The sequence below is a fragment of the Sorex araneus genome, chromosome 9 (genome assembly GCF_027595985.1).
Source record: "Sorex araneus isolate mSorAra2 chromosome 9, mSorAra2.pri, whole genome shotgun sequence".
Classification (NCBI taxonomy): Eukaryota; Metazoa; Chordata; class Mammalia; order Eulipotyphla; family Soricidae; genus Sorex; species Sorex araneus.
In genome coordinates this window covers 14154687-14174407 of record NC_073310.1, presented here as the reverse complement: position 1 = coordinate 14174407, position 19721 = coordinate 14154687, and the positions used below count along the sequence as shown (strand labels likewise).

General features: G+C 55.0%; 1 protein-coding gene across 1 annotated transcript in view; it reads left to right on the top strand.

Annotated features, from left to right (window-relative positions):
• SEZ6L (seizure related 6 homolog like) overlaps nucleotides 1-19721 on the top strand; it is a 66095-nt gene that overhangs the window by 25874 nt on the left and 20500 nt on the right. The window contains 1 exon segment of the mRNA XM_055147111.1: nucleotides 14966-15162. Within this exon segment, the coding sequence (XP_055003086.1) occupies nucleotides 14966-15162 (197 nt within the window).

Here is a 19721-nt window from a genome sequence, read left to right as displayed (position 1 = left end):
TTGTTTGTTTTTTTGGGTCACACCCGGCGATGCACAGGGGTTACTCCTGGCCCATGCACTCAGGAATTATGCCTGGCGGTGCTCAGGGGGACTATATGGGATGCTGGGATTCAAACCTGGGTCTGCCGCATGCAAGGCAAACGCCCTCCCCGCTGTGCTATCACTCCAGCTCCCCCACCTTATTATTTTTTTTTTCTTTTTTGGGTCACACCCAGCGATGCACAGGGGTTATTCCTGGCTCTGCACTCAGGAATTACCCCTGGCGGTGCTTAGGGGACCATATGGGATGCTGGGATTCGAACCCGGGTCGGTCGAGTGCAAGGCAAACGCCCTACCCGCTGTGCTATCTCTCCAGCCCATCCCCCCTTTATTCTTGTCTGGTTTGCCCACAACTTTGGTGAGTTGTAGTGCAGTTGGTAGCCCCCCCACACACACCCCCAGAAGAAAAACAGCCAGAGGCCAGGGTCCTCCCTCCCCAGCAACACGAGCATAGCAGTCTCTGCTGGTTCCATTTTACAGATGACTAAACTGAGGCTGGGAAAGCCGGGTGAGTGACCACACGGCAGGAGCTGTCAACATGTGGCTTCCAACCCTGCTGGCCACATCTTTAGCGCGTGGGATCCTCAGCGACACCCCAAAAGGGGCCCGTGGTGGTGCTGGGAGAACAGGCAAGGGTGGCAGCTGGAAGGACGGCCCGCGGGCGGCAGGGACCTCAGCCAGGGCGGGCCGCACCTCGTGGGGCCGCAGGGGGAGGGCTTGAGCAGGTCGCAGGGTTAAGGTTTGGCAGGAGGGAGGCGGCGTCTCCCCCCCAACCCCCCGTCAGTGTAGGCACCAGCCGGAGGCGCGCTCTCCGCACTCCGGCCAACCCGGGCACTCACTTGGCCAAGTGGCATCTGGACTTGGCACCTCCTCCCCTGCCCCCCAGAGGGAGTGAAAATAGCGTCTCACCAGCGAGGGTTACACGAGGCCCGGGAGCTGCTGACTTTAATTTATCTTGCTTGGTTTCCGCTGACAGTTTTAGTAAACCAATTTGGATCTGATAGTAAAAATAATTCCATCCTCGGGGCCCCTCCGCACCGCCTAAGTGTTTGCGATTGTTGTTTATGGCGCGGTGAGGGGGACGGGGCTGACACCTCGGGCTGAGGCGGGCAGGGGGCACCCAGGAGGCAGCGGGCGGCCCAGCCGGAGGCCAAAGGCCACATGAGGTGAGTGGGGAGTGGGAGCTGAAGCCCCTGACCTGGGGGGCGGGGGCCTTTGCCGGTGCCCGGGCCTTTCTGACAAAGATTCTTCTCTGGTTCTGTCTTGTGCCATGCCTGGTGGTGCTCAGAGCTTCCTCCTGGCTCTGTGCTCAGTGCTCCCCCCTCCTGGGCGGTGCTCAGGGATGGCGGGAAGGTCAGCCATGTGCAAGCGCCTTCAGCCCCGTGTTCTGTTTTCCCGCCCGGCCGGATAGCGGGGTCTGCGAGGTACACGTTCCTGAGGCTCTGGCCGGGAGCTCTCGTGAGCACGAGCCTTACTGTGCAGAGATAATAGTGACATGAACTCGAGACGATGGAGGAGAGACCCCTGCAGAGGCCTGACTGCCAGAACGAGAGAAGCCAGAGCTGACGCCGCCTGAGTGGGAGCATCCGGGCCTGGGACCATCAGAGGCAGCGCCAGGCCACGGGGACTTGGCAGGGGCAGCACGCAGAGGGGAGTGAGCCCTCGGCCACGCCGCGAGGGACTGATAAAGGCGGACTGTGAGCACAGCCCGGAGCCTCCACTTCCCAGGGCTCCAAGGGCCCAGGTGCCGCCCAACTCTGTCTCCCGGGGGAGGCCTGGGGGCGCCCAGACTCCTCAGAGCTGAGACTGCAAAGCCATGGTGGCCCCCACCTTAGGCGAGGTGGCGCCCGGTGGAATCCCCGGGTGCTGGGCACCTGGGCACTTCTTTACAGATGTGGGGAAGCCGCAGATCGGAATGGACCCTCAGAAGCTTCAAGAATGTCCATCAAGACAATCTAAACGTTTCTCAGAAAACTAGAAATTGAGCTCCTCTTGGACCCAGCAATACCACTTCTGGGAGTACAGCCCAGAAATGCAAAAATATACAGTAGAAATGATGACATCTGCACCTGTGTGTTTATTGTAGCACTATTCGCACAAATAGCCAGAATCTGGAAACAACCCGAGTGCCCGAGAACAGATGACTGGGCTAAAGAAACTTTGGTACATCTACACAGTGGAATACTATGCAGCCATTAGGAAAGATGAAATCATGAAATTTGCTTATAAGGGGATGGACATACAGAGTATCGTGTTAAGTGAAATGAGTCAGAGAGGGACAGACATAGAACAACTGCACTCATCTGTGGAATATAAAGTGACAGAATGGGAGACTACGACCTAAGGATAATAGAGATAAGGAGCAGGAGGATCTCTCCACAGCTTGGAAGCCGGCCTTACATGCTGGGGGAAATGGCAGCTGGGATAGAGAAAGGACCACTAAGTAAATGATGCTTAGAGGGCTTGCTCGGGATGGGAGATGCGTGCTGAAAGTAGACTATGGACCAAACATGATGGCCATTTAGTACCTATATTGCAAACCACCTAAAAGGAGAGAGAGAGAGAGAGAGAGAGAGTAAAAGGGAATGTGCCTGCCACAGAGGCGGGGGAGGGGGAGAGGATGGAGTGGGGGTGGCAGGAGGGATACTGGGAACATTGGTGGTGAAGATCATTGTATGACTGAAACGTAATCACAAAGGTTTGTAAGTCTGTAGTTACATGTATCTCATGGTGATTCATTAAAAAAAAAAAGAATGCCCATCAATCATCAATGAAGCTATGAGGGGTAGAGAGGGGAGACGATCTATGTGTATCTATCAGCAAAGGACTCTGGGAGGGAATGGCCGTTTGGCACCAAAGGCTCATTCTGAATGTGCCTTTACAGAGAACCACCTGCCTTGCGTTGCTGATGCACGTGGGGGTGAGATGGAAGGAGCACTTGATCACAAAAGGAACCAGGAGCCCCCAAGCTAAACCTCCTTTGCAGCACCCCTAAGTCTTGTCTCTGACCCCTTCTGGCACCCGTCCCACCCCAGTCTCGCAGGAACTGCCACCTGTCAAAGCCAGTGCCATGGGCACAGAACAACGGGTCGTGAGAGGCTCCCGGGGGGAGAAACACCGGCCCCATCTTACAGAAGAGGAAGCAGAAGCTCCGGTCTCCCATTTCCCATCGGACGCCTCCCTGCTACGTACCCTGTCTCCAAAAGGAAAGAATAAGTTTGCGGGGAGGAGTGGTAGTACAGCAGGCAGGACGCTTGCCTTGCACGAGGTGGACCCAGGTTTGATCCCCGGCACCATATATGGTCCCCCCGACTCTGTCTGGGAGTAATCCCTGAGCAACACAAGGTATTGTGGCCCATAAAAAAAAAAAAAGAAAAAGAAGGGGCTGGAGCAATAGCACAGCGGGTAGGGCATTTGCCTTGCACGCAATCAAGCCGGGTTCGATTCCCAGCATCCTATATGGTTCCCCCAAGCACCACCAGCAGTGATTCCTGAGTGAAGAGCCAGGAGTAACCCCTGAGCATCGCCGGGTGTGACCCAAAAAGAAAAAAAAAGGAGAAGAAAGTTTTCAGGGGGCAGGGAGGTGGCACAAGCTTCATGTGCAGGAAGCCCAGATTCAATCCCCAGCGACCTCTGAGCTCTGAGCCGGGAGCAGCAATTGAGCACCATTTGATGTGGCTGCAGAGAAGAAAAAGAGAGAGCGAAAGAAACGTTTCCGGCCAGCTCCAGGTCCCCCTCCGGCACCTCTGTGAGCCCAGCCCAGCGCCTTCCGCTGGTGACGAGCCCAGCGCCTTCTCCAAGCGGTGCTTCAAGGACCCAGTACCAAAGCCCGTAAGGCGGCAGTGCTGGCTGCAGGCTGCCTCTCCCAGGCCACCCTGGGCCAAGTTCATTCCAAGCCCTGACAGTTAACTGTTTTGTTCGGTGGTTCCAACAGAGAGGAGGTGTAGGGTAACATGGGGTTTGTCCTTTTAGCCTTGCCGCAGGGAAATTAGTTTACCTTAAAGCAATGTCATTCTGTATGAGCACAGTAAGAGACATATCAGACTTAAAGTTTGGTTCTTCCTGAGGACAGTCACTATATATTCCAGACCACAGTCCTCAGGCCAGGCTAGTCTTCCTAACCCCAGCAGGGTCCTAGTCTCGTCCTTACCTTTGGATCATGACAGCATTTGTCTATGACCATGCTCTCGACTTATAGTTGAGTAGTGTGGCGCTTTGGCCTGGCCCATTTCGATGCCAGGGTAGCTCACAGCTTGCCCTGGGTCCATTCTGTCCCTCTCTGGGACCCTGCTTTTGGGGTGCTAGGATCTAAGGGCAACTGAGTCGGGAAAGCAGATGCCCGGGAGTAAATATTATTGGAGACAATCCGCTCCCAAGTTACAAAGCATAATATTAACAGTCTTCCTGTGTCCAGACAGAAAGGACATTGCTTTAAGGTAAACTAAGTTCCCTGTGGCAGGGCTGAAAGGACAAACCCCATGTTATCCTACAAGGAAGCTTCCCCCGGACTGTCATTCAGCTCGAGGGGCTGGCAGGACAGGAGAGTCGACAGTCCAGGAGACTCTGACCCCAGGAATGCAGATTTCCAGATATCTGCAGAGACTGTGGGAGAAGCAGACGGTAGAAATAAACTGGCCAGACCTGAGCCCTCGGTTCCAGGAGGGGAAGGAGATGGGATTTCCCCAGAGCTGGAATGTGCGGGGTGAGATTCCCAGAGACCAGAGGGCATCATATTGCAAGTAAGGCCCAGGGTCGGGCGGCCACAACCAGACCTCCGTATCGGCCAGCTCAGCCACTGCGTGACAAGTTACACCTATCTTGCAAGCTGGGGGCTCCAGAGTGGCTTGTCTGGGGTGAGATTACCCCTTGCTCACTCCTGGGGTGGGGCAGGAAGGAATCAGCTTTCCCTGCACCCGGCTCCAGGCTTGGAGCCTCCCTGGAGGCGGTGGTCACAAGGCAGGGCTGGCTTGGCTGAAGTTCCTCACTCACTTCCTCCCAGGCTTTCCTGGATGTGAGTTTGCTCTTCTGCCCCGGGACATCCGGGCTCCCCTCACTCCCACCCCAGCTGCAGCAGTCAGAGGCTCGGCCCCGGAGCAGCCGCTGTGGCTTCTGGCTTTGCTCCTCTGGAAAATGGGTCTGAGACGAGCAGCACTTTGGGATTCAGCCAAGAGCAAGGAGCAGCTCCGGGCCGCCGGGGGCCGAGAGGGCGAGAGGGCTGGGGTGTCGTTTCCTTGCACCTCCCTGGACGCCGAGTAGTTCTGCCCGGCAGTGCTGGGCTGGGGCCTCTCCACGAGGCTCTGTGGGTGCTGCCAAGCTAACAGGTGCAGTGCTGGGCAGGGGGAATGCCAGGGCCGTGCCCAGAAGTGCCGGGAATCCAACTCGAGACCTCACGCATACGAGGCATGTGCTCTGCCAGCTAGAGTATGTTGAAGCTAAGGTTTCTGTCTGTTTTTTGTTTGTTTGTTTTTGGACTGGAGCGGTAGCACAGTGGGTAGGGCGTTTGCCTTGCACGTGGCCGACCCAGGTTCGATTCCTCTGTCCCTTTTGGAGAGCCCAGCAAGCTACTGAGAGTATCCCGCCCGCACGGCAGAGCCTGGCAAGCTCCCCGTGGCGTATTCAATATGCCAAAAGTAGTAGCAACAAGTCTCACAATGGAGACGTTACTGGTGCCCACTCCACAATGAACAACGGGATGACTGTGCTACAGTGCAGTTTTTTTTGTTGGGCGGGCACCCACACCCGCCAATGCTCAGGGGTCATTCCTGGCTCTGCCTTGCACATGGCCAACCCGGGTTCGATTCCTCCGCCCCTCTCGGAGAGCCCGGCAAGCTATCGAGAGTATCCTGCCCACACGGCAGAGCCTGCTGGCAAGCTCCCCGTGGCATATTCGATATGCCAGAAACAGTAACAACAAGTCTCACCATGGAGACGTTACTGGTGCCCGCTCCACAATGAACAATGGGATGACAGTGCTACAGTGCAGTTTTTGTTGGTCGGGCACCCACACCCGCCATTCCTGGCTTTGCACCTGGAGATCACTCCTGGCAGTGCTCAGGGGACTGTGTGGGATGCCAGGGATCGAACTCAAGTCAGCCACATGCAGGGCAAGTGCCCTCCTCCGCCCTGACGCTCTGGCCCCAGAGGTGTGAGTCCCCGAGGCTGTCTGTGGCACGTGGCGCAGACCACAGTGATGTCAGCATCACTCCTGCATGCTGGGAGGCTGACGAGACCCTTGGAAGGGGACGGAGAGATAGTCCGGGGGTTAAGGTGCTTGCCCTGCACGTGGCCAACCTGGGTTTGATCCCCGGCACCACACAGAAGCCCCCAAGGCCTGCCAGGGGTGATCCCGGGAGCACTGCTGGGTGAGGCGCAAAACCAAAGACTCGGGTCCCTCCCTGTCTCGTACTCTTCCCCTCAGTGGGTTGGGTGGAGAAACGGTCCTCACAGCCTCTGACGGGTGTAAGAACAGGGTGGTAGCGGCAGAGCAGAGACCCATGAAGAATTGCCAAGATGCCCAGCTGAGCCCTAAGGAGAGGCACCCCCCATTCCAGACCGAGTGAGAGATGTGGGCAAGGACAGCAGCCAGAGGGGGGTGTCCCCTCGGAGCCCCTAGAAGGGCGGGCAGACACACTGAACTTGATTCTGTGGATTAGCGGTTGCCACTTCCACGACCCAATTTCTATTGCCAGCTGGGGCTAGAGCGATAGCACAGCAGGGAGGGCGTTTGCCTTGCACTCGGCCGGCCCGGGTTCAATTCCTAGCATGGTCCTGTGAGCACTGCCAGGGGTGATTCCTGAGTGCAGAGCCAGGAGTAACCCCTCTGCATTGCCAGGTGTGACCCATAAAGCAAAAAAAAATGGAAAGAAAGAAAAGAGAGAAAGAAAGAAAGAAAGAAAGAAAGAAAGAAAGAAAGAAAGAAAGAAAGAAAGAAAGAAAGAAAGAAAGAAACCAATTTCTATTGCCAGCACTCCCCTCCCCCACACGCCCAAACGGCCTCTTGTTGCTCTTGGCTCGCTCTAAGCCGAACAATGTCCATGGACTGAGAAGCTGAGTGAGAAGCGTCTGTTTCTCTTTCCTAACGCACATCGAAACACGTACATCCTCACAGAGCACCTCAAAGTCCATCTCCTTAGAATCACCTGCAAGCAGCACTCAGGAAACCCCTTCAGAGACCAGGTTTCCAAGCGAGTCTCAGACATGGGCTCCGAAAGGGAGACAGAGAAAGCAAGATGGCTCGTCCGTCCGTGTAGTTTCTCTCTACACCCTGCGTTGCTTATTCACCCCAGCCCGGCAGCTCACCTGCCACCCGCCCCCCTTTGGAAGGTGAGGGCACCAATGCTTGGGCCTATACTGCCCTCTGCTGCCCAGGCAGAGAATTGCCTCACCGAGCCAGCTTGGCTAAATCTATGTCAAAGACGTTATTTGCATTCCAGCCTCATCTCTTCGACTCTCGAGACCCTAGTGAAAGCAATAATGAGGATCCCTCTGGCTGTTTTTATCCTTTTTGAAGAGGTAATACATTTACATGATTCAAAATTCAAAGATACAAGAGGGTCTACTGTGAAAATTAAGTTTTCCCCCCTCCCCACCGCCAGAAAACAGTTGCTTTCTCCCATCTCTTCCCTCCCTCTCTCCCTCCCTCCCTCCCACTCCCTCTCTTTGGGCCTCCAGCACAGCTAGTCCCTTCTTTTGTCCTTCCCAGAACTCTCTTCGCTATTTCAGGAAGAGCGAAAGGACGCGCCTCTCTGCTGATGCCACCCTGCCCGCGTAACCAGTTTAACACTGATTTCATCACCGGCTTTGTTACACGCCATCCACCGTGGGGGCAGCAACAAGAGAAATGTTACCAAGACGTGTAAAGGGTTTAGGAGACAAAATCTCTTTAGACCAGGATTCTAGCAAGAGAAGAAATGTAACCTCGGCTGGAAAAACATATCAGGGGCTGGGAATCATAGGTCTAATCCAATGAACCTGATCGGTAATGTCATAAGAAACAAGAGAGATGGGATGGTAGGGGCTGTAAAGGGGACGGATGCTTCCTGCAGGTTTTCTCTGTGATTTGTTGTTCATCCTGTGGGATACAAGACGGAACCAAGGCAGATTATTATTATTATTATTTGTACGGGCTGGTAACGGTAAGGAAGTGGATGTTTATCAGGGGGTTTTCCAGGCATGGCGGATAAAAGCACGTTCTGGTTTGGTGTGTTGGTGTGTTTGTTGCTGGCAAGCTTTGTCCTCACTCAGCATCACTGTGGCCACTCAAAAGCTAAATGAAGGGACAGGAGAGCTAAAATAGTCAGTAAGAGGGTCAGAGCGACAGTACAGCGGGAGGGCGTTTGCCTTGCATGCAGCCGGCTCAGGTTGGATCCCCGGCCTCCCCTAGGGTCCCCTTGATGTCGGTGGGCCCCGCAGGTGACTTATGGGAAGTGGGGAGGAGAAAGACGGTCACTTTCTCCCAATCCACCTCTGCCACCCTGGACCCAGGGTTACTAGATTCTTTTTTTTTTTTTGGCTTTTTTTGGGGGGGTCACACCCGGCAATGCACAGGGGCCACTCCTGGCTCTGCACTCAGTAATTACCCCTGGCGGTGCTCAGGGGACCATATGGGATGCTGGGAATCGAACCCGGGTCGGCCGCGTGCAAGGCAAACACCCTACCCTCTATGCGATCGCTCCAGCCCCGGGTTACTGGATTCTTGACTCGCCTCACAGGAAGGAATTCAGGAGTAGGCAGCAGTGAAGAAAATAGATTTTGTTTGGAGAGTTGTTGAAGGTATGGAGGGGGAGAGAGTGAGTGAGTGAGTGTGTGTGTGTGTGAGAGAGAGAGAGAGTGTGTAACGTGCTCAAGAGAGAACGCAGGCTTCTCCAAGGGCAGAGAGAGCCCCTACACCCATCCCAGCATTCGACACGAAAGCATGAAAGTCCACGTGTCCACATCTCGGGCGACACACGTGCTCTGGCACAACGTCTGCTCGGCCACGTGGGCAACAAGCACACATGAGCTCGGGCAGCATATGCGCACCCTTCCTTTGTGGTGGCTTTTAGAGAGTGTCTTCTCGGGATGTCTTGATCTGGAATATTCCACAAGCAGCACATGAGCTCGGACAGCGTATGCACACCCTTCCTTTGTGGTGGCTTTTAGAGAGTGTCTTCTCAGAATGTCTTGATCTGGAATGTTCCGAAGTCTTCTCTGGGCAAACTCACTAAGGTTAATTGGAGTAAGGCAGAAGTCCGAGGGTACTCAAGGAATTTCTTTCCTGAGCAGGTGTCCAGTCTCCTCAGGGCCCGCCTTCTTCCTGTCTTTCTGCAAGGTTGGCCTCCACAGCTTCAGAGCTATTCCTTCCTAGAAAATTTACTGCCATCGTCTGCGCAGGGGGCCTTCCCTATCTGCCTGCCTGCCTACATCACCCTGAGTGATCCCTGAGCACAGAGCCAAGAGTAATCCCTGAGCCTTGCTGGATGTGGCCCAGAGACCAAAGATAAAATAAAAGTCAGTGGGTGAGGTCCTTGCCATCCATGCTGTGACTCCATCATCTTCTCTTTTTTTTTTTTTTTTTTTTTTGCTTTTTGGGTCACACCCGGCAATGCACAGGGGTTACTCCTGGCTTATGCACTCAGGAATTACTCCTGGTGGTTCTCGGGGGACCATATGGGATGTTGGGATTCGAACCCGGGTCAGCCATGTGCAAGGCAAACGCCCTACCCGCTGTGCTATTGCTCCAGCTGTTATGCTGTGAACCCAGGTTAAATCTCCAGCACCACCAGGGGCAAAGGCCAGGAGGTGAGTGGGAGGGAGAATCAGCAACCAGTGTACCAGGAAGTGTCCAGCAGGTGGGTGGGGGATGGAGAACTTGAAGAGAGAGGTTTGCAGAAATCTGACCAATGGGAGCTCGAGGTCTGAGCTTTGACGGGGCTCCCCTCGTGAATGCCCGATCTAGAGCAGGGGCCATGGCTAATCCCTTCAGAAAGTCCGCAGGCTTCGTGCCCTGGAGCTCATTCTTAGCATCCAGAAGCTCTGCTGGATCCACGCCCAGAGCTTGTTTTGGCGGTTGTTCACGTGTGTTCATTTCTTCACCTAAGCCCCGGTGACGTCTTTTTTTTTGGGGGGGGGGTCACACCTGGCAATGCACAGGGCTGACTCCTGGCTCTGCACTCAGGAATCACCCCTGGCAGTGCTCAGAGGACCATATGGGATGCTGGGAATCGAACCCGGGTCGGCCACGTGCAAGGCAAATGCCCTACCCACTGTGCTATCGCTCCAGCCCCCCGCCCCGGTGATGTCTTAAACCCAAACAGTGCTTGGTTGTGGGGAGCTGGCTTGGGCGGTGTGGGGGGGGGCGGTTAGGTAGAATCCCTGATCTCTGCCCGCCAGCAGCCCCCTCCTTATTTGGGACTCGGCGTCTTGCTAAGTGTCTCCTGGGGCGGGGCTGTGGGGCAGAGCCAGTCTCGGTCTCGAGCCTTTGGTGTGACGGCAATGCAGAGTCAGGAGGAGGAGGACGGTGGTGGTGACTGGTGATGGTGACAGCAGTGGTGGTGGGGAGGGTGACGGGGACAGCAATATATTTAATTTATTATTGAGAAGAAACTGGGCATTAATTATAATAATAATCATTAATATAATTATATTATTAATATTATTAATGATAATTAATGATATTGGTTATTATTTGTTAATTGATACTTGATAATAATTAATTTATTATTGAGAAGAAACGGTAAGCAACGCGGCCGGAGAATGCTCCGGACCCCAGACCGGGCCAGCCACACCGGGGAGCCAGACAGAGGAGGCACAGCCGGTACCCCTTCTCCAGATGGAGCCCTGGCGACACTGAGCAGCTACTAACACGGCTCCAGGATGCCGGACTGGGACAGCACATTAGCGGCCGTGCAACCTTTTCTGAAAAATGGAAACATACAATCTTTTGATGCCATCCAGCATGTCTGACTGTTGGAGGAAAATCTCCAAATAATGATAGTGAGACCCCTGTTGAAAATTGAATGTAATCAAAGTAAGGAAAGAGTAAAGTGAGAAATGTCTGCAACGCAGGCAGAGAGGGAGTGAGAGGGGGGTATGCGAGGGTTTGGTGGTGGATCAAATATGAAAACTTTGCAACTGTATCTCACAGGGATTCAATACAAAATAATTTTTTTTAAAAAAGTGGATTATGGGGGCTGGAGTGATAGCATAGCGGGTAGGGTTTTTGCCTTGCACGCGGTTGACCCGGGTTTGATTCCCAGCATCCCATAGGGTCCCCTGAGCACTGCCAAGAGTAATTCCTGAGTGCAGAGCCAGGAGTAACCCCTGTGCATCGCCAGGTGTGACCCAAAAACAAACAAACAAAAAAAAAGTGGATTATGTACTATACAAACCCAAAGTAGCTGCTGGTAACAATTAAAATAAATCTTATATTTTTATTGTAAGATGATGGAAAAAAATTTCTTTAATTTATTTTTTATTGAACCACCTTGAGATACACAGTTACAAAGTTGTCCATGATTGGGTTTCAGCCATACAGTGTTCCAACACCCGTCCCTTCACCAGTGCACATTTCCCACCACCGATGTCCCCCGTTTCCCTCCCACCACCGCCCACCCCAGCCTGCCTCTATGGCAAACACTTCTCTTTTCTCTGTCTCTGTCTCTGTCCTCTGTCTCTCTGTCTCCTCTCTCCCTCTTCTCTGTCTCTGTCTCTCTCTATTTCTCTGTCTTTCTGTGTCTCTCTCTGTCTCTGTCTTCTCTCTCTGTCTCTGTCTTCTCTATCTGTCTGTCTGCCTCTCTCTCTCTCTCTCTCTCTCTCTCTCTCTCTCTCTCTCTCTCTCTCTCTCTCTCTCTCTCTCTCTCTCTCTCTCTCTCTCTCTCTCTCCCCGTGCCCCAACCTTTTGGGCATATGGTTGGCAACACAGACACTGAAAGGTTACCAGCTATATCCCTTTACCTACTTTCAACGCTCAGTTCTTGTCCGGCGTGATCGTTCCTACCCAGTATTGTCATACTAGTCCCTCCTCACACTGCCCTTTGCCCCACACGCCCTTGTGGCAGGCTCCCAACCATGGACCAGTCCTCCTGGCCTTGGATATCAGTGTCATCCTGCTTGTGTTTACATCCCAGATGGTGAGGCTGAAGGTAGCGGCAGTGGCGGAGGAGGCGGTGTGAGGGTGGGTGATGGATGGTGGTGATCAGATGGGGGTGGTGACGATGGTGTGGATGGCACAGCAGTGCTGAGGAGGGCAGCCGCCATGGAGGTGATGATGACAGTGACCGCTGGTGACGATGGTGGTAGGAGAGATGGTGGCGGTCTGGCAGTGGTAGCGGTCTGGCAGCAATGATGGTGGCGGTCACCTGTTGGTCCCGGTGAGGGTGGAGATGCAGTGGTGGCGGTGGATACGCTGACCATGGTGCTGGCGGTTGTGGCGAGACTGGTCGTCATGGTCACGAAGGCGGTGGTGTGAGGTAGCATGACGATGGCAACAGTGTAATCATCGATGACAGCTGATGACTCTGAGGACAGCGAGGGTGGTGGTGACGGTGACTGGTGCTGATGGTCTGAGGCGGGTGCTAGTGACAGTGGGGGAAGCAGCGTGGCAGGAACCGTGATGGTGGCGGGGGGGATGATGACGGTAGAGTCATTATCCTGACGGTAGTTGGGGGGATGTTGGCGTTGATGGCGGCCCTTACCATGCCCCTAGGGACCCTGCAGCATGACGTCACACCCAACGGCCAACCAGGCTTGCTCAGGGGCTGCCACTGAAGCTGGAATCTGACCCCAGCTCCTCCGCCTGCTCCCCTCATTCCCAAGGCCCTGGGCGTTAGCTGGGAAGAAGCAGCTTGACTCGAACAGGAAAATTTCACCAGCCCACCGCCTGCCCTCCGGGAAAGGGGCAGAGCCGGAATCCCACCCAGCTTCCTACTTCCCAGCACCCTTTCGCAGAGACCAGAGGGCCGGCCATGCGGGGCCTTGGAGGGAAAGCCCTTTGCACCCTCGAAACGCGTCTCCCGCCTGTAGATCGCTGGCGTGAGGGATCGTGCAACACCCTGTGCCCGCAGATTCGCTGTGAAATTGGCTCAAGGAACAAAAAAAAAAAATTTCCCTCTCCGCTCTCGGGGGCCTCTCACCAGCCTCAGCTGGCACTTTCTTAAGCAATTGCCGCTTTCATAAGTTCCGAGAGGCTTTTCCCTAACGTGAGGCCAGAGCTCGCGTCCACCCCACGCAGCCGACTGTGAGAAGGTCCCGGGGGGCTAAGCTTGTGCTTTGCATGTGGGAGGCTGGATGGACCCCGGGCAGCGTGGGCTCCCCCGAGTGCCCCCTGGAGCGGGTCCTGCAGACAGAGCCCGGAGTTGTCCCCAAACCCAGGCAGGGGTGACCTGGAAACAGAAGCAGAGGAAGATTGCGGCAGGCTGTTTCTTTCTTCCCCTGACTCCACGGGGCTCCCGCAGTGTGAAGGAAGGGAAGGAAGCGGTGCGCACCCCAGATGCTCGTGTGACTAGGGATTCCAGGCTGCCCCCTCCGTGGACTCTGGGGAGAGTCCGGGTGGCTGGGGGGCGCTGGGAGCTCTGCCTTAAAGCCCTGGTTCAAAGCAGGCAGGCAGCTTCTATGAAGAGAGGAGGCACGGGGGTACAGAGAGGAACGGTTGGAGACTTTGGAAAGCCACTAAAACCTCTCTAGGGGGCTGGAGAGATAGCACAGCAGGTAGGGCGTTTGCCTTGCACGCGGCTGACCTGGGTTCAATTCCCAGCATCCCATATGCTCCCCTGAGCATGGCCAGGGGTGATTCCTGAGTGCAGAGCCAGGAGTAACCCCTGTGCATCGCCGGGTGTGACCCAAAAAGCAAAAAAAAAATTAAAATTAAAAAAATAAAAATAATAAAATAAAATAAAATCTCTCTAGGTCAAGGCTGGGGTGGTAGCACAGTGGGTAGGGTGTTTGCTTTGCACGTGGCTGACCCAGGTTCAATCCCCGGCATCCCATATGGTCCCCCAAGCACCACCAGGAGTGATTCCTGAATGCAGAGCCAGGAGTAACCCCTGAGCATCCCTGAGCATCCCAAAAGGCAAAAAAACAATTTTTTAATTAAAGATAAAACAAGAAGATTAAATAGATTCTTATCATATAATGACTTTTGAGCAATTATACAGCTTAATCGAAAGATATTTTAAAGTTTTGGGTAAACTGTGTAAAATAAAGATAAAGGTAAAAAAAAAAAGAGGGCTGGAGCGATAGCACAGCAGGGAGGGCATTTGCCTTGCACGCGGCCGACCCGGGTTTGAATCCCAGCATCCCATATGGTTCCCTGAGCACCGCCAGGGGTGATTCCTGAGTGCAGGAGTCAGGAGTAACCCCTGTGCATTGCCAGATGTGACCCAAAAAGCAAAAAAAAAGAAAAATGACCATGGATGGTGAACTGGATGAACAGGGGAGGTGAGAGGTGATTCTGCTTCCTGTGAGCATCCGTCTCTGCCGGAGACTCCGAGTAGGGATTTTCCGGAAGAAGCTGAAGCTCCGTCAGTCTGTGAGTCAGGTTTGCTGCCAGGGTGAGCCTGCCCGGGCCTCCTCTGCAGTCCGTGCCAACCTGCCTTCCAACCCGGTGCCCTCTTGGGAGCTGGCGCACAGTCTGTCTCCAGAGAGCGTATGGCATGGGCCGGAGACCCAGTCCAGGGGGGGAGGGGGAAGGCACTAGACTTGCAGCCGTCCCACCTGAGTACATCCCCAGCTCCACGTACCGTCCCCCGAGCACTGCCAGGGGTCACTCAGAGCCCAGAGCCAGGAAGAATAGTCTCTGAACACAACTGGGTGGTGCCCAAACACCAGGGAGAAAAGAAGGAAAGACCTGTGTGATGACTGGAAAAACTAAATAAATCAAAAACGGGTGCAATGCCATGCTCGCGGCTCTGCCTCAGTCTACCCGCTCTTCCCTCTGCTCCTCTTCCAGCCTGAACCTGAGTAACAGCGACATCCTGACCATCTACGACGGGGACGAGCTCATGCCCCACATCCTGGGCCAGTATCTCGGCAACAGCGGCCCCCAGAAGCTGTACTCCTCCACCCCGGACCTGACCATCCAGTTCCACTCGGACCCCGCCGGCCTCATCTTTGGGAAGGGGCAGGGATTCATCATGAACTACATAGGTGGGTGTTTCTCAGGGCGTCTCGATGTGCGTGCTTAGATGCAGGTGACGAGATTTCTTCTGGGCGTGTCTAATGCTATGTAAGAAATACCATATATTCTCTGTGTGTGTGTGTGTGTGCACGCAACCTTGCACAACTCGCTGCTCCTCTCTGAGCCTCCCGTGGGTCCTCTGTCCTCGGACCACCCCACAAGGTGGACCCCAGGAGTTGTCATGGTGCAGCTCTCACACTCCATAAGGCATCGTGTTTCTTTTTTTTTTTTTTTTTTTTGCTTTTTGGGTCACACCCGGCGATGCACAGGGGTTACTCCTGGCTCTGCACTCAGGAATTACTCCTGGCGGTGCTCAGGGGAACCATATGGGATGCTGGGAATCGAACCCGGGTCAGCCGTGTGCAAGGCAAACGCCCTCCCCGCTGTGCTATCGCTCCGGCCCCGGCATCGTGCTTCTTTCACGCATTTGTTTCCGTGGCAGCTGGAATTATTGCCTCCCCGACTCCCCCGAATCACAGCGACTCCCGCAAGCCTGAGGGCCCCTGTCTGTTCCTGGAGCTCAGCTCACCCCACGGGCCTGCTCTGCCCCCCACCCCAGGGTGCAGAAACAGCCTTTCTCTCCACCCCACCCACTTTCAGACCTGCCCAGACTCCTCTGATCTCGAGTCACCACTTCTCTCCCCTTCATCCTACTGTTGCGGAAAACAAAAGTCAAGCTAAGTGCTCAGGACCACCCACCACCCCTTCTAGAGGGTCCGTCTGTTCACCCCCTTCCCGCCTCCCTCTCCAGCAACTCACCTTCATCCCGGCACCTCTTACCTCCTCTTTTGCACCGGTCTCCACCCAGAGCACAGCAGAAGTGCTGAGCCACGAATCCACGTATCCCCCATCCACGAATCCACAAACCCCCATCCACGAATTCACGAATCCCCACACAGCTCCACGAATCCCCATTCACGAATCCACAAACCCCCATCCACGAATCCACAAATCCCCACACAGGTCCACGAATCCCCATTCACGAATCCACAAACCCCCATCCACGAATCCATGAATCCCCACACAGCTCCACGAATCCCCACATAGCTCCACCAATCCCCATTCACCAATCCACAATTCCCCCGTTATTTCCCCCAACCTTGACCTCACCAGCAAATTCCAGGTGGCGCCCTGCTCACTCCTGTCCCGTGCATCTCACCGGTGGCTCCACTGGCCTCCTCCGGGCCACCGACACCCTCTCTGCCCACCCCTCCCATAGCTGCAGCCTCTCTATTCTGGGGTCTCACGGCTGCTTGCCCCTCTCGGGGACAGCTCTCTGCCTTGATTTCCACGGTTGGTCGCAATCCCAAAAGCGTCTCTCTATCACTCTTCGTCCCGGGCTGCTTTCCCACACAGGGCCAAGGGACCTGGCCACTGTGACATCCCCTTGGTCCCATCCCCAGAGGGGACTGGCCCCCAGGGGCAGGTGGCTGCACCCCGAGTGTTCCAGAGCACAGTGCAGCCTCCACGGGGGAGCACGTTTGTACCTCCCAGGCCTGAATTTGGGGGAACAGGAAAGGTGGGGGCACAGCTGGTAAATTTCCCCGTTACCCCCCTACACACACACACACACACACAGCAGCCCACCCTCTGCGGCCAGATCCCCTCTGTGCTTCTCTCCTCCCGGCTTGGAAGTTTGCGCTTCTTCTCCTTCCCACTCTCCTGCCTTCCTCCTGCCTCTAGCCTACGGGCCTCTCCCCTGGCTGTCCGCTGCCGCCCAGAGCCTGTAGCTTGTGCTAATAAATCCCTTATTTGTTTGTTTTTATTTCCAGCTGGTGGGCATTTCTCACCTCTGCCAGGGAGGCGAACACAAGTGTTGATTTCTTTTATGTGTCTCAGGGGCCCCTTTGCCCTGGATTGTGCTGCTAAATGCTTTCAGCGCGTTCTCCTGGCTGCTTCCACAGGTGCTCTGGTCTAACCTGGGCGGGGCACGGGGGCATGTGGCTCACGGTGGCGGCCAGGTGAGGTGCCCCCCAACCCTCAGTGCCTTTGTTCCTTTTGCCTTCATCTGTCTGGTTGGTTGATTGGTTGGTTGGTTTTCGGGCCACACCACTCAACAGTGGTGCTCAGAAGCTATTCCTCAATTTGTGCTCAAGAGTGACCCCTTGTGGTGCTTGGGGATCAAACCGTGCCGGGGATAAAACTGGGGTCGGCCCCGTGCTTGGCGCACGCCCTACCACCTGCGCTGTGTCTCTAGCCCCGCTCCACTGCCTTTGGAGGAGAGTTACTGGTGGCTTGGCTTCAGTCCTTAGAGATCATCCATCCTGCCTCACTGAGCTCACGCGTCAGCTCCTTCCTGTCATCTGATGCCCGAAACAGACTTTCCCGACCTGCCTTCAGCTCCTCAGCAGGAGTCCCTCTCTCTCTCTCTCTCTCTCTCTCTCTCTCTCTCTCTCTCTCTCTCTCTCTCTCTCTCTCTCTCTCTCTCTCTCTCTCTCTTTCCTTTATGGGTCACACCCAGCATTGCACAGGGGTTACTCCTGGCTCTGCACTCAGGAATCACCCCTGGCAGTGCTCAGGGGACCCTATGGAATGCTGGGAATCGAGCCCGGCTCAGCCGCGTGCAAGGCAAACGCCCTCCCCGCTGTGCTATCAATCCAGCCCCAGGAATCCCCCTCTCAAACTCGAAGTTGAACTAGCAAGCCCAGGAGGTTGGCAAGTTGTGAAGGGAAGGTTCTCTGGATCTCCCAACCTGACACTCCATCCGACCCAGGAAGCCATTTCAAGTGGGTAGGACCTCTGAGGTGGACCACTGGGTGCCGTCCTTACACAAGTTCTCCCCATGTTCCAGACTATAGTGCCCCCACATCTCTTTGCACTCCTGGGTGTCTGAGATCCTGCCCTAGAATAAAGGAAGAAATCAAGTTCTCCTGTGGCCTCAAGCCAGTGAGTGGGATGGGCGGATGACAATGTCGGGGCCCTATCCTGGTGTCGAAGGCAGCTCAGCTCGGAGAGATGGCCCCTGAGGGACATCTGTCCTGAGGTGGGGTGGACTCAAGGGTGCCCGGTTCATGGGACAGGAGCAATAGTGCAGCGTGGAGGGTGTTTGCCTTGCACACAGCTGACCCAGGTTTAATCCGCGATATCCCATATATATGGTCCCTTGAGCACCGCCAGGAGTAATTCCTGAGTGCAGAGCCAGGAGTAACCCCTGAGTATCACTGGGTGCGATTCATAAAATGACCCCCCAAAAAGGAGTGCTCAGTTCCTTTTATTGCCTCCCTCTCTCTGTCTCTCTGTCTCTCTGTCTCTGTCTCTCTCTGTCTCTCTGTTTCTGTCTGTCTCTCTGTCTCTCTCTGTTTCTGTCTGTCTCTATCTCTCTCTGTTTCTGTCTGTCTCTCTCTCTGTCTCTTTCTGTTTCTGTCTGTCTCTCTCTGTCTGTCTGTCTCTCTCTGTCTCTGTCTCTTTCTGTTTCTGTCTGTCTCTGTCTGTCTCTCTCTGTCTCTCTCTGCTTCTGTCTGTCTCTCTCTGTCTCTCTCTGTTTCTGTCTGTCTCTCTCTGTCTCTGTCTGTCTCTCTCTCTGTCTCTCTCTGTTTCTGTCTGTCTCTCTCTGTCTCTGTCTGTCTGTCTCTCTCTCTGTTTCTGTCTGTCTCTCTCTGTCTCTGTCTGTCTGTCTGTCTCTCTCTCTCTCTCTCTCTCTCTCTCTCTCTCTCTCTCTCTCTCTTTGCACAGGGATTGAGCCTGGGTCAGCCACGTGCAGGGCAAGCACCTCACCTGCCATCCTATCACTTCAGCCCCTGTTCTTCCTTCCCTTTGATGGACGCAAGCAGGGCATCCATCTGTGTTTAACTGCGGTGCCAGCCAATGGCCTGTGGCTTCCTCTGTTGAGAGGCCCCGTGGGGGGCTGGAGCCATAGTCCGGAGGGAAGGACTTGCACACAGCTGACCCAGGCTCCACCCCCGGCTTCCCATACGGTCCCCGGAGCACGGTCAGGAGTGATTCCTGAGTGAAGAGCCAGGAGTTACCCTTGAGCATCTCTGGCTGTGACCCAAAAAGGGGAAAAAAAGCCCCAGGCAAAGCCTTCAGAGGAGGATGTGACACAGGTCAGTGAGGGAGAATGCCCCACTGATGCCCAGTGCCTGCCACGGTACCTGGCGTCCGAGGGGCTTTGCTCTCCGGGGTCTAGGTTCTTTCATCTGTTTGGTTTGGGTTCTTTTTGTGTTTTTTTTTTTTGGGGGGGGGGGTTTGTTGCTTTGTTGTTGTGTTGGCCACACGTGGCCGTGCTCAGGGCTCACTCCCGGTTCTGCATTCTGGGATCACTCCTGGCAGGCTCGGGGGCCAGCTGGGGTGACAGGGATCAAACCCAGACAGGGCCTAGATTTGACCAGAGCCTGAAGCAACTGGCATAAATGAGGCCTGGAGGGGAAGGGAGGCAGGGAGGGGGGAACCAGTGATGGGTTCAGGGGGTCACCTGGCAAATTCTCGAGCTCCAGCATGGACCCATGACCCAAATCCAAACTCTGGGAGAGGCCCCAGGCTCTGGGACCCTCCCTGGAAGGTCAGGGTCATGAGTGAGTGTGGCCTACTT